Raw genomic sequence first — 14732 nt, forward strand, 5'->3', positions numbered from 1 at the left:
ACAATCTTTTTTTTTTACCATACAGACATTGTTGAGTTGATACAAGCTTTGTAAAAAAAAAAAAAAAAAAAGTGGATTATTTTGTTTTGAACTTATTTCGGTTTTATTTAACCTTCTTGTTTCTTTTTACCCCCCCCCCTTTTTAAAAAAAAACCCACTCACAAGAATAAAAATCATAACTATGGATAAAATTATGTAAATTTAGTATGGGCGAGGCACTGCTCTATCAAGTGGGGCGAGTCTACAAGTAACAGCGAAACCCGCTTAGATGCACATCGTATAATTGTAAAACTAGCTTAATCGCATAACATGAAAACCAGAACCTAAGTGTGTTGTTTTTTTATTCCGCGTATACATATTTATTGCACGATCGATATTTAGTCTCTGTTTGAGGGTTATACTGTATAGTATGCGGTGTAGCTTACTACTGTAGGCCTATTCCGTGGGCGTGGGTCAGTTAGGGTCACTGACTACTATAAAATATGTTTTAAAAATAGGAATTAAAAATATGCCTGCTTGTTTTCAAACGAAACAAAAACAAATTATATTTACGTCATTGTTTTAGATATTTTGTTTTTGTTAAAGTTTAATATTATAAAATATATTTATATGTCTATATTTATACTTGCTTTAGAATAAAGATCTATATTTAATGCCTAGTTTTAAGTAAACGCTTTTATCTAAACTCCAAATAATATAAAAGAAAGCAAACGTTGCCACTCCTACATTCAATTTCCGCTGTTGTTTAAAAAGTTTGTTTCTCGATCGCGATCTATTTATATTAACAACACGTGTGGACGTGGGATTTGACTAGAATCTAGATCTAGATATTAGACAGATCTAGATCATTTCTTTATGGAATATTTGGTTGTGTGCTTGTTTAATCATTCGTAAGCCTTCTTGCATAACGTTATCATCAATTTGAGGCTACATTGATCTTTGAGGAGTTATAAATAATAATGCCTAAATCAAAAAGGGATAAAAAAGGTAGTCCCAATTTAAATTTAATTAATGTCATTAAAATTAAATGATTAATGAGTTATCATGTTATTGAGTTAAGTCACTTAAGTTAAACTTTATTAAGTTAATCATTAATCATTTAATGAGTTATACTTAGATCTATAGTTATACTAGCCCATTCATCAGTAGTACTAGTAACTAGTATCAATACTGTCACTATCATGAGTATGAGTACTATTACTATGAGTATGAGTAGACTAGTACTAGTCTACAGTCTAGTGTAGTACAACTACTACCAGATGGCAGATCTAGATCTAGTAGTAGTTACTAAACTAAACCTACTAAAGAAGTAACACCAAAATACCTTAAAACCTTAGTAATAAATTTTCAAAGCATTAGGAACAAAACAGCAGACTTAGAAATTTTATTAGAATGTGAGAAACCAGACATAATTGCAGGCACAGAAACTTGGCTACATCCTGAAATTTATAATGCAGAAATTTTCAATAGTAATTATGAAATTTTTAGAAAAGATAGGGCTGATAATCATGGAGGAGTTCTTTTAGCAATAAAAAACACTCTTATAGCAGAAGAAATTACCTTACCTAACTCAAAAAATATAGAATCAACATTTTGTAAAATTAATACCACCTCAACATCCCTAATAATAGGCAGCATTTACAGACCACCAAATTCTAGTTTAGAATACATGCAGGAACTATGTAATCAGATTACGACACTTAAAGAGACAAATAAAAATGCAGTTTTTTGGATTATGGGTGATTTCAACCTACCTGATATAAATTGGAAAACACTAACCATAGATAAACACCAAAACCTTAAGGACATAAATGAGCTTTTCATAGAAACTTTACACAACCTAAGTTTAGATCAAATCATTAAAAAGCCAACTAGATTAAACAACACATTAGATCTCTTCTTAACCAACAGACCTGGATTAGTAGTTGATTATGATATTATCCCTGGTCTATCAGACCATGAGATCATAAAAATACACAGTCAGATAAAAGCAGTAGCCAATACAAAACCCAAAAGAAAAATCTTACTCTGGAATAAATGTAACCTAACACAACTACACCAAGCTGCATTAAACTTTCAACAAACATTCTTATTAGAAAAAGACATTAACCAACCAGTCGATGACCTCTGGAATTTCATTAAAAACCATCTTAAAAGCATTATAGAAAATCAAATACCAACTAAATACACATCAAACAAAATAAATAAATGCTGGTTTAATAATACACTAAAGAAGCTTTGTAAACAGAAGGAAAACCTATATAGAAAATTTAAAGAAACTAATGCAGAAAGAGTTTACAAAAAGTATATAAAAATTAAACACTTAACCCAAAAAGTAAGCAGACAGCTGCAGAGTGAATACATAAACAATGTAATATCTAAAGACAACAACAAAAACCTATGGTCATACATTAAGTCTAAGAAAATGGAAACAACAGGCGTAGTGCCATTAAAAGATGAACATAACATAATACATAATGATAATGAAACTAAAGCAAACATTCTAAACAAATACTTTGCATCAGCATTCTCAGCCCCAGGAGACAAAGACATATTACTGAATTTGAACCAAGTAGACAACATAGAAGATATAGTAGTACAAGAAAATGGAATTCAAAAACTATTAGCCAACACCAAACCAAATAAAGCTTCTGGACCTGATGGTATTCCAGCTAGATTACTCAAAGAACTAAGTAATGAGCTAGCCCCAGTGTTCAAAATACTCTTTCAGGCTTCACTTAACCAGGGCAGAGTACCAAAGGACTGGAAAGAAGCTAATGTCACCCCCCTATTTAAAAAAGGAGAAAAATCTGACCATGGAAACTACAGACCAGTATCACTTACCAGCATCACATGTAAAATCCTAGAACACATAATATGTAGCAACATCATAAACCACTTAGACAAACATAATATCCTCACACCATACCAACATGGCTTTAGGAAATATAGATCATGTGAAACACAACTAATAGGACTAATTGATGATTTTTCAAAAGGTTTAGATAATAGTGAACAAATAGATGCTATCTTACTAGATTTTTCTAAGGCTTTTGACAAAGTTCACCACCATAGTTTACTTAAAAAATTAAAATATTTCGGCATTAATGGTCCACTGCATCAGTGGATTAAAGACTTTCTGATAGGGAGAGAACAAACTGTAATAATAAATGGCTCTAAATCAACACCGATAACAGTAAACTCAGGTGTACCTCAAGGAACAGTCTTGGGTCCACTACTATTTTTAATTTACATAAATGATTTACCAAATTGCATTACTTCAGGAACAAAAGTCAGATTATTTGCAGACGATTGCATAATATATAGAACAATAAAAACAACACAAGACACAGATATTTTACAAAGAGAATTAGATGAATTACAGAAATGGGAATCAAATTGGAGCATGTCTTTCCACCCAGAAAAATGTCAGTTGTTAAGAGTAACAAAAAAACTAAAACAAATTAATTCCACTTATCTTATTCATGGCAAACCAGTAACACAGACTAAAAACGCAAAATACCTAGGTGTTATAATAAATGAAAAACTGTCATGGAATCCACATATTGATGAAACTACAAAAAAATCAAACAAAGCATTAGGATTTATTAAAAGAAATTTCTATAAATCAAATAAGAACATAAAACTAAAATGTTATTTAACCTTGGTTAGGCCAATAATAGAATATGCATCCTCTGTTTGGGACCCCTCAACTCGAGAAAACATTAAGAAACTAGAACAGACACAAAATAGAGCAGTGCGATTCATAACAAACGAATATTCACATTTGACTAGAGTAACACCTTTAGTAAAATCACTAAATTTAGAAAGCCTTCAGGACAGAAGGCTCAAAAGTAAAGTAGCAATAATACATAAAACACTGAACCATAATCTTCAAATACAAAAACAAAATTTAATAAAATACTCTGAAAGACACAAAGATAAAGGCACATTCCTCGTCCCATATGCTAGGACAAATTTGTACAAATACTCCTTCTTCCCTAGTGCTATTAGAGCATGGAATGGGTTGCCTGAGCTAGCCAGGAAAACCAGTGACTTGTCAGAATTTAAGTCATTGGTTAATATGCATGACTAAATGCATGACGCGTAGGACGTAATCATCTTCTTTTTTGAAGTAACGTCTGTATTATATAAGATAAGATAAGATAAGAGTACTGCCAATGCCAATACTGAGTAGAGTAGTAACTTAAATTAGACTTAGGTCAAAGTAGCAATATGAATATGATCAATATCATGAATATGAATATTACAATAATAATCATTCAATAATGAATAACTTCAATTTGAGTTCAATAAGACTCAGTTAACTCAGTAAAACAGTTATTATTGTTATTATTGTTAAGAGTAAAAGTACTAAGAGTGTTATAATAATAATAATATTACACATATTATATATATTAATATTAGTTTAACTTACTTCTAGTCTTAGACTTAGACTTTAGACTTCTTCCTCTTCTTCACATTCGTCTTAGTCTAAGAATCTAGAATCTAGATCTAATAATAATAAAGTAGAAAAATAAGAATATAAATATAATATATAGTAGATCTACAATGAATGAATGATGAGTCTCCACTGTCTCTAGACTCCAGTGACACTGACTCAGTCTCATGATATGAATAATAATAATCAAATAATGATTATTATTATTATTTTATTTATATCATGATGATGGCAGTGATGGTTGTCATCAATGAATGAATGATTATCATTATTATAGATCTATAAGTATAATATAGATCTAGATTCTAGATTGACTAGACCAGAGAACTAAGACATCTAAATTCTAAATCTAGTATTTTCTATCTAGATATTATAAATATACTTAAACATTAGAATTAGAGTATAATCTATATTCTATAATGATAATATAATATTATATATTAACTATATATATATATATATATATATATATAGAGAGAGAGAGAGAGAGAGATAATCTATATTCTATAATGATAATATTCTATATTAACTATATATATATTATATATATATATATATTTCTAATTATAATAATATTTTATTAGATAGATCTATATATATGTATATTTATTATAATATATATAGATTAGTATTATATAATCATATAAATATATATATATATACATATATAATGTGTATGTATTTAGGTATAAGTTATAACTTAACCCTTAGTCTGATACTATAATCTATGTTTGCCTTATAATCCTTATTTGTTTACTTAGTCAAAAAAGTGAACTTAGTAAACAACTTGAAATTTGTGAATTGTGTTGTTGTGTTGGGAGATTGTTGCTGACAATTTAATCTGTTTACAAGTATTATAGTTATTCAGACAATTCAGTGTACTCTCAGACCTAAACTTAGACTATCCAGTACAAGTAAGGCAGTATCCAGTGAGACCAATGTCCAATGCTGAATGTCATGTACTCTGAGTAATTTTAGATAAAAATCTTATGTAGGTCTACATGATATAGTCAATTTTAGTCCTTGAGTTCTATGATTATGGTACTATGAAAATAAAATCTTAAGCTTAGTATGCTTTCCTATCTGATTTGATATTGTCAGTTCAGGAATTTGGGTAGAGAAAAAAAAAAAAAAGAAAACATCAAACCTTTGGAATGTAGTAGGGATAAAAAAACAACAACAACTTAATGTTGGATTGATATCAATATCAAATAATAGGAACTTCAAATTAAAAGACAAGATGACCATGGGTAGATCAGAAGCTCACCCCACATCTTGTCTGAAGGTTCCACAATAGCAGCAACCATTACTATGATGGGTCATGAAATATACATGACATAACATGCAGGCCTCTGGATCTGGCCTGCTATCAGTCTCTCAAAGCTGCTCTTACCTTGAGGAATTTCTTCATTCCTATTCTGTAACTGCTACAAAGCCATTCAAGAATCACCAATCTAAGATGACAACATATATGATGACCCCATTGTGGAAAGGCTTGGCAGATTTGTTGGGCTGGGTTGTCAGGTCTCTGTTCCATCCCCACCCAGGAGGAGATTAAAAAAGGGTCAACCAAGGTAGCCCCTATCCAGTACCACCTCCAAACATTTCCAACAAGGTGCCAGAGTGAGGTCATTGGGAACTGGAATTACCTCAGGATAAGATGACCTGACTTGTCTAGTAGTGTTTGTAGACCACTTTTGAAATACATCAACTCAATAACTTAACTGTCATCAGCCTGACAATTAACAATTATAAGCAAAGTGGGATGTGTGTCTGAGTGACAACAAGTATCAAGAGGGCTTGAGGTCTAGTTCTGATTTGAGCTGAGTTACGTTTTCTGAGCACCTAAAGGTAGCATGGAAACCTTCTTCCAGATACCTCTTCCCCCCCACAATAGAGATTGGACCAGTGCTCAATAGGTAATTATTTTTTAAAAGTTAAACAAAAAAATAGGTTGGCCAGAATAAAATAGAAAAGTCAGCCATCAGACGAGAAAAGGCTGCAACAATAATTTGGATTTGACTGAAAGAGTTGCCCACATCTGAGTCCTAAAATAGCTGTGCTTAATGACTTTTAGACATGCAAATATATTTTTCATTCAACTTTTTTATTTTTTGCAAGGAGCTGAAGCATTTACTGAATAAAATAATGTTTGGCACCCCAGTGCCATTTACTTTTAGGGGGCTTTTTGATGATTTTTAAAATAATTTGTGCTCATGAAATCATTCATCAGAATTGAGATATTTAACACATATAATGTATTTAAAATCCTTTATTTTTCAGTATCTCTCACCCAAACAAGAAAGAAAGGCTTAGAACTAAAACAGACTTTAATTGAAAAGGTAAAAACAAAAATGTTCATTAAACATTACAATATCGTGGGCAATTTTCACATAGACATTGTGCTGGTTAAATTAAGTCTGCTTATGAACTCTTCAACTCACCCTTTAAAATAAGTACAATTTTATGCAATTTGAATGCCCCTCCCTAATCCACCTTAGGCAGACCCTACTTTCACTACAGCCCAATATAACCAACACCCTGTACGGCAGTGCACAACTGAAGAAAACAGCACACTTTTTTTCCTTGGCACATTCTGCAAAAGAGCTCACAGCTCAGCAGCAATAAAGCTGGCTAGAAGAAGAAGAAATGCAAAATTGGTGAAATTGATTGGGCCAATGGGGTTTTTTTTTTTAGTCCCCATTGAAATAAAAAAAGGGAATTATTGATAAATATATTTTTTTTTTATTCAGATACGAGAATCAGCTGATCAATATGCTAGAATTTATACTTTTTCTGTACATAATATGAGAAATGTTCAGTTGAAAGACATTCGCCAAGAGTGGAGTCATAGCAGGTTTGTTTATTATTGTTTGTTACTTTAAGGAAAAAACATTTTCACTGTCATACCATTACTGTTTAGTTTTTAACTAATGAAATATGTCATTAGCATGTTCTTTGATTTTTATCTTTCAACCTACCTTACACTGAGCAAGTGGTTCTTGAAAATTAAAAAATTAAATAATGTTTTTATGATGCTTATTCTGTGACCCTATGCGACCAAGGGAGAAAAATATCCAAAATTTTTTGAAAAAAAATTAAATTCATTCTTTAAATATTTATTAAAATTTTTTTTTTACATTTTTGAGTTTCTAAAATACTTTGTCTATCATATCTTAAAGAAATCATTTAATGAAGTCAATAATTAGTGTGGTGAAATAGTTGATACTAAATAATATAACTAATATCTAAATACTATAATTTTGAATTCAAATTGTTCCTATAGGATTGTAGTAATAATATTGATTAAAATAAATATGAATGACAAAAATGCAAATGTGTTACAGGTTTTTCTTTGGTAAAAATAAAGTTATGCAGTTAGCACTTGGAAGAACAGCAGATGAAGAGTACAGAGAAAACTTGCACAAGTTGACACAGTCTTTACAGGGACAAACTGGGCTCTTGTTTACAAACTCCACTGAGAAAGAAGTATTAGAGTAAGGAAACTTGTTTCTTAATGTATAAAACTCACTTTTTTTTTTCAGGCAAGGAGTTGAGATATTATATCAAACTTAATATTATTCTGTAAAGCTTTTAGTAAGTAGATGGACTAGGTATAAAGTGTGTTAGTTCTTTTTTTTTTTTTGGCCATTCTGTTTTTTTGTATCCAATAGATTTCTGCTCCCATAGTCCCCATGTGGTACCCTCAGTTAGTTAAAGAAGTTAGGCTAAAAAGCATAGTGAATCTGGTTACCTTCGGGTTACTCTGGGAGCCTGAAAACCAACATAGTAAATCCAACAGTTGTCGAAGTGGGAATGAAACAAACAATCTGGAAGACATTTTCAAACAAACCATCTTCATACGGAAGCCATCTTCAGTACATTGAGAGTCAGGGTTCCAGTCTTCTTACTAAATGTGGTGGTCACATATTAGGAATATCCCTACTGTGTACATCAACATTGGGCATAACTGCTCCCTTTTTATTTCATTTTGGATATTCATTTTGCACATATAGCACAAGGACTGTAACACTTCCTAGTATAAGGTTACAAACTTATGGGAGGCAACTCAATGCAGGTTAACAGTGACAGATCATGCATGTTTATTAAAGGTTAAAAAAAAACACAGACAGTTACTTTAAGCCTTCACACATAGTCTATTTCTTTGATACACACAGTCTAGTTCCTAGGTCCACCTGTCCTTTGTGTCGCATTTTTAATCAGATCAACAACACCCTTCCCAGTGTTGCTCCAGCTCCACAATGCAGTTTTCAGGCAGCAGAGAGCTCTTTCCTTCTTTATACAGAACTCCAGACATAGAATCTTTCAATTCTCTTCAGCTGGAAGAAGACTTCTCCATCAAAACCAGTCATGTTCTTTTTCAGTGTTCAACAGTGTGCGCATTAAGTGCATGGTCAGAGTTATTACAATATTGTAGATGTATACGCATGTTGTGGGTTAGATTCCAATGATGTGTTATAATTTTTCTCTTTGCTTTCAGTTACTTTGATGAGTTGTATATCCCAGACTATGCCAGATCCGGCGCCACTGCAACACAGACAGTTGTGTTAGAACAAGGACCTCTACCAGATTTTGACTTTTCAATGGAGCCCCAACTGAGGCAACTGGGTTTACCCACACAAAATAAAAATGGTCAGTTTGAAATTTCTTCTCCCTTAACTATGTGGTAATTTTCAATGAAATTGTACCAAATTGGTGAAGTTTTATTTCTTTCAATTAGAAAAAATAATAAAAAATGGGTTGCATATAGTTTTTAATAGTCCCTTCTTCTTCTTCATTCTCATGTAAATGTTTGAGGGCTCAGACAAGTAGTCCTATACCTGAGATGAACTGCCCAGTGGTTTCCAGGTCTGGCAGCTTAACATTTAGTTCTCGTTTGGGCCTTTTGATATGCATCTTTGAAGGACATGGTCTCACTTGTGTGGACTTATTTGAGGTGAAGAGCCCTTCCCTCTACCTGGGAGGCTGGTATTCCACAGGCAGGACGCCACAGCTATAAGAATCAACACTGAACTCCAACATAGATCATGTTGCATGTCAATGTGTTATGTGCCAGAAGGACCATTTACTACGACATCAGCCTGCTTTTCTTTCTCTGTATGCTCCCATAGCCTTTGATCATCAAACATCATCTGCAAGGCAACAGTTGTTTAGTTTCGTTGTAATCATCTCCTAGATGAACTGCTATCCCTAGCTAATGAGCTTAGTTATGGCACCCTACACTCGCTTTCTGTAAACACTTCCCTGGTTATTTGATACGTTTTAAGTGAATATCCTAACTACTGGAATACCTTTCCTCATCCTCCATGCAAACCAGCTGTTTTATATTCACAGCTAGCCCTTTATATCTAGGGCTTATATATTTCCTGGGGACCTTCTTGGTAGGAGAGGGTAGCTTCCCCCAAATTTATAGTCCCAATGAGTTATAATAAAGAAAGTTAACATATATTTATTTAATTACATTTTACATTTCTTGTTGAAATTTCATATGGAAGCAGGTTCTTTTTTTTTTTCTTAAGCTACCGTAAATGGAAAATAGCTTTTTTCCCCTTATTTTGAGATTAAATGACAACTACAGCATATTTTATAGGCCTCAGTATTTTAATACTTAATCACTGTAATCTGGATTCCATTTTGATTTTTAAGAAGCTATTTTAATTCTTTAAGTAATAAAATAAAGTAACATAGTCAAACTGTTAAGGTGAAATTTAATGAGAAATATGTTTTTTGTTTGTAGGTAAAATTCATTTATTATGGGACCACACTGTTTGTGAAAAAGATCAAGTTCTGAATCCAGAACAATGTAGAATTCTTGTAAGTATGATGTCTAAGAGTGGATATAATGATAGCTCATCAAGTACAGTCTTCTAAGAAAAATGTCACTTTCTAACTCTATGTTAAATTGACATAATTACAAAATCTGTTCAGTTTTCTGGTTCTTTGTTGGTGATATTTTGTAATGCAAAATCTGAATTTCATTAACCATGACTTTCTATATTACATTACTTACACCCAAAAAAAAATGTATTGTAATGTAAAACCATATATAAAATAAAAATATGTACAAAATTTTGAAAGGACACAGTTGTTTTTTTTATTACCGGTTTTGCACTACTATGCTCTGTTTTAAATATGTAGTTTCCAGTCATTAAATGAAATGTATAAGAAAAAAATTGTTATTAGATCTACTAGTAACTTAAAGGACAACAAAAAAATTATTTTTAAATGAAATCTGAAATATTTCACCTTCTTTGTAAACAATTAATAAATACATTTTTCACAGATGTCTAAGAACAAGCACAATTTGTGTGATTGTTTTGCATGTTTCTGTTTGAGATCATGTGTTATTTTCAGATTCATTTCCTTAACTAAGGTCTTTTGAGTGACATGATCAATATTCAATTTGTTAACACAAATTTTATCTTGAAAAAAAAACTTCATAACATTTTTAATTGGAATAAATTTTATACTTTTTTTTTTCATTTTCGTCTTCTGAATTCACAGAAACTGTTTGGACACAAAATGTCAGAATTTCACATCACAATTGAAGGCATGTGGAATAATTCTGGCAAGTGGAAAAAATTTGATGCCAGACCAGAACACATAGTACCTGGGAAAGTCAAAGTCAAACGTAAGTAGTATAGAATACATTCAGACAAGCTGCATTCCAATTGCCTTTTTTCACACCAAAGATTAAGTAAGTTTGTACACATCATTTTTCAAAAATTGATTTAGCACACTATATTTATCTTTTCAAATTTAAAATAGCAGCTAATCAATTATATAGATCTTAATTAAAATATTCAATATGATTTATATGCAAGAGAATAGTTTTAAAAGAAAATTAGACCTAGGCATTTACTTACAAAATCGCAATATTTGACATACTGAATCCATATTATTCTTTCTGTGTAAAGAAGAGGTAAGTGCTAAGCAAAGAAAAGGTCTTCAAATTTATCTGTGCTGTTTAATAAACTTTCCACAACTTTCCTTTGAGTTTCTTTTGAGTTGATGGAAATGATAGTTGAATCGAATTTCCCATAGCAAGAATACTTAGACAAACACAAGCTGCTTTACAAAAAAAATAAAAGTGAAAGGGAGATAAACACAATTTATCTATAAACACAATTTATCTTTTGAGCTGCTGAAAAAAGTTACCTTTCTTAAAAAGTTGAAAATGAATTAAGTCAACTCTTTTCAAAAGTTTATATCTTAAATCTTTTTCTCCTAATTGTCCATACCATGGTTGATTAAACCTCATTCTTACAGTCTAATCCACAATGCAATTGTCAATGCTTTAAAAAGTCAATTTCCTCCCAAAATAGTTTTAATTGCTTATAATTTAAACTTACCCTGGAAAGCATACAGATTTTTTTCATTTTCAATGTTTTTTTGTTTTTTTAACCAAAATTGATGTTTTTAAAAGAGTGGGGTCCTAAAAAAAAGCATCTATTATTTTATATTAATTTCTTACTTAGTGTTGAGATGGGATATATATAAGGGATATATTAAGTTTTGTGAAAATACAAATAACTATAATAAAAAATACTTTTAGTTCAGTTTGGTTAATGAAATATTGCCTAGATTTGTCTACATCTAGTTCTAAAGAGACTTGTCCAAGTCGTTAAGTTTTTATTTAAAATTCCTTTATCCTAAATAAAATATTTTGGTTTTCTAATCATCATTCCCTTTTAAATTCTATACCAAATAGAATTTTTTTTTTATAACAAACAAAAAGGTTATAGAAGTTTAATCCTAACAGGCTAGTGAAATACATATGAACAAATAAATAATTCCATAGGAACACAAGTATTGAAAGAAAGAGCTTACGTTGACTAAAATAGTACAATAAATATATTATCTTTGTTTATCCTTAACATGCTACCAACTAAGATCAACTGTAATTGTATGGTATTTACTCTAGTTCTACCCCCCCCCCCCCCCAAAACACCAACACATAAATTTCAAATTTAATTTCTCCAGACTCAATGTGTTTTAGAAATACCCACATAGCATGTATTTTATGTCTTCATTGTAAACTAAAAGACATGGTCTAAACATTTTTTCTAAACTATCAAATGTTTATTTCTAATTTTTGTGTTTGTTTTTTTCTCACAGCAAAAAAAGACAAAAGTAAAAAAGACACTGAAGAGAAAGAAACTGTAGAGAATGAGGAGGAGGATTCTGATGAAGAGATAGAAGACTCTTAATTTTGTTAGATGTACATTTTTTTTTGTTCAGATGTTTTATGTAATTATTAAAAACATAAAGTTATTCAAATTTCTTTTACTTCATTTTTTTTGTCTTTCTAAATTGCTGAAAAATAAAACGAAAACAAAACATTTCAAGACTAGAACTTCTACCGAAGCAATGGTTCGAAGCACACAATGTAATGACCTATGGTTTGTGTGGTTCTAAGTCATTTTTTTTTTTGTTGCTGGTTTTTATTTTTCATTTTGTTATTCCTATCGCTGAAATTATGAAAAAAAATAATTCTGGCTTTAAATAATTAGCTGATAATTTATTAAACTAAGTTTTCTAGTTTTGGCCTTTTCTGACTTTAAATTTATTTCCTTGTTATTAGTAAAAGGATGAGAAGACATTGCCATGTTTACTGATACTTATTTATCAATATAGGCTTACTATTAACATAAATATTCTCCTAAAAAATCTTTCAAAATAATGTTAGTGTTGGCTTACACATTATTGGGCTACTTTAATACATGGGATCCTATGTCTTGAATTTTTATTGAACAAAGTTTGTTATTTGGATTTCTTGTATGTACACTGCCTTTAAAGGCATTTGATATAAAGAGAATAAGACACAACCATGACCTAAGGGCTCTTAGTGATGGATAAAAAAGTAAAGTTCCCCTTTCAGACCATGCTGCCTTTATGGCAGATGATGTAAAGGTAATCTTGTTGTGGCCCACAGTTAATAAGTGTGTCATGTGGCCAATACAATGATCAACCGCCTTTTTTTTTTCCCCAACTAATGTCAGTTACCTATTAGAGCTGGGTGGACTCAGAGCTGCCCTAAAGACCCAAAATTTAAAATATCAGTCTTCACCAGAAAGATTTGCGTGCTCTGTCGTGTTTAGATTTAAAAAATAAATATTGAAAATCTGATGTCATGATATTTTAGATATTGCAAAGTACTGGTGGAATGGTTACTTTTTGCTTTGTTTTCTGAAAGCAAACCTTTCAATTTTAAGAATTATATATGCAAGCATTTTTTTTTTATTAAAACACACCACTTTTTAAAAATATAAAACTTCAGGGGAGGTAACTCTTTATAATAGGATACCGGTACTTATCAAGGGAGTTAATACGATTTATCTTTTGGGGCTCTTTGTAAACTTATTGGAATTGGCCCTTTACTGCATGCTTATTTCTGCAGTAAAATAAATATTATATATTATTAATAGTATGACGTTTGAGAGACACTATAGTATGTTCGTTTGTATTGGGCTTGATCTTTCCCCAGTTCAGACTTTTTTATAGTCATCAAGAGTATACAAGAAGTTAGTAAACAGTTTATCAATAAGAAATTCCTGTTTTTTTTAACCTTGTTGTCGAGTGACAACACTGTCACTGTTAATTGACTGTAAACTAATCTTTCTTAAATGCACTGTTGGATGTACATGTTATATAAGCTTCTGTAAAGTAAAGTTCTCCTTTCAGACCTTTCAATCTGAATCTATAGTGCTGATGATGTTAAAGGCCATCTGTTTCTGTGGCCTACAGTAACGAGGGTGTCATGTGGCAAGCTTAACGACCAACCTCCTTTACTTTCCCCCCAGTTATTGTCAGATCTGGGTAGGCTTAGAGGCGCCCTAAAGGCCCGAAATTAAAACTCACAACCTTCACCAGGATTCAACCCCGAGACCTCGCAGTTCGGATGCCAAGCGCTTTACCATTGGATAAATATACAGTCTAATGACAAAACCAAAAAGCAAATATAAATTAAGTGAGTACTTAAAATTTATTTGACACCCTACTCCAGCTTTTGTTGTTGTTTTTTTGTGTGAGTTTTGTTTTTCTCACGGTCAATTTAGAGATAGCATCTCAAGTGATTCGACTATTATAATAGGTTGCCATTCAGAAATTTAGGTTGATGAATCCAACAGAACATACAGATCAAGGAAGATGAAATTGTTGTCAAACTGAGCAAATATTGTGTCACCAAATGCATATTTTGTTGAGAAAAGGTAAAGAAAAAAGAAAATTATTTAAAGTATCGTAAACC

The 14732-nt window shown here is 31.4% G+C and overlaps 1 protein-coding gene across 1 annotated transcript; it reads left to right on the forward strand.

Annotated features, from left to right (window-relative positions):
• Window positions 1–752: 752 nt before the first annotated feature.
• On the forward strand, window positions 753–12763 carry LOC106071591 (mRNA turnover protein 4 homolog). Its single transcript, XM_056016376.1, has 8 exons — window positions 753–987; window positions 6746–6804; window positions 7216–7319; window positions 7810–7959; window positions 8964–9115; window positions 10221–10297; window positions 10988–11114; window positions 12602–12763. Exons 1-8 carry the CDS (start codon window positions 960–962, stop codon window positions 12691–12693), a joined length of 789 nt encoding a protein of 262 aa, XP_055872351.1. The 5' UTR covers window positions 753–959; the 3' UTR covers window positions 12694–12763.
• The last annotated feature ends 1969 nt before the right edge of the window (window positions 12764–14732 follow it).

This window comes from Biomphalaria glabrata, chromosome 17 (genome assembly GCF_947242115.1).
Source record: "Biomphalaria glabrata chromosome 17, xgBioGlab47.1, whole genome shotgun sequence".
Taxonomy (NCBI): domain Eukaryota; kingdom Metazoa; phylum Mollusca; class Gastropoda; family Planorbidae; genus Biomphalaria; species Biomphalaria glabrata.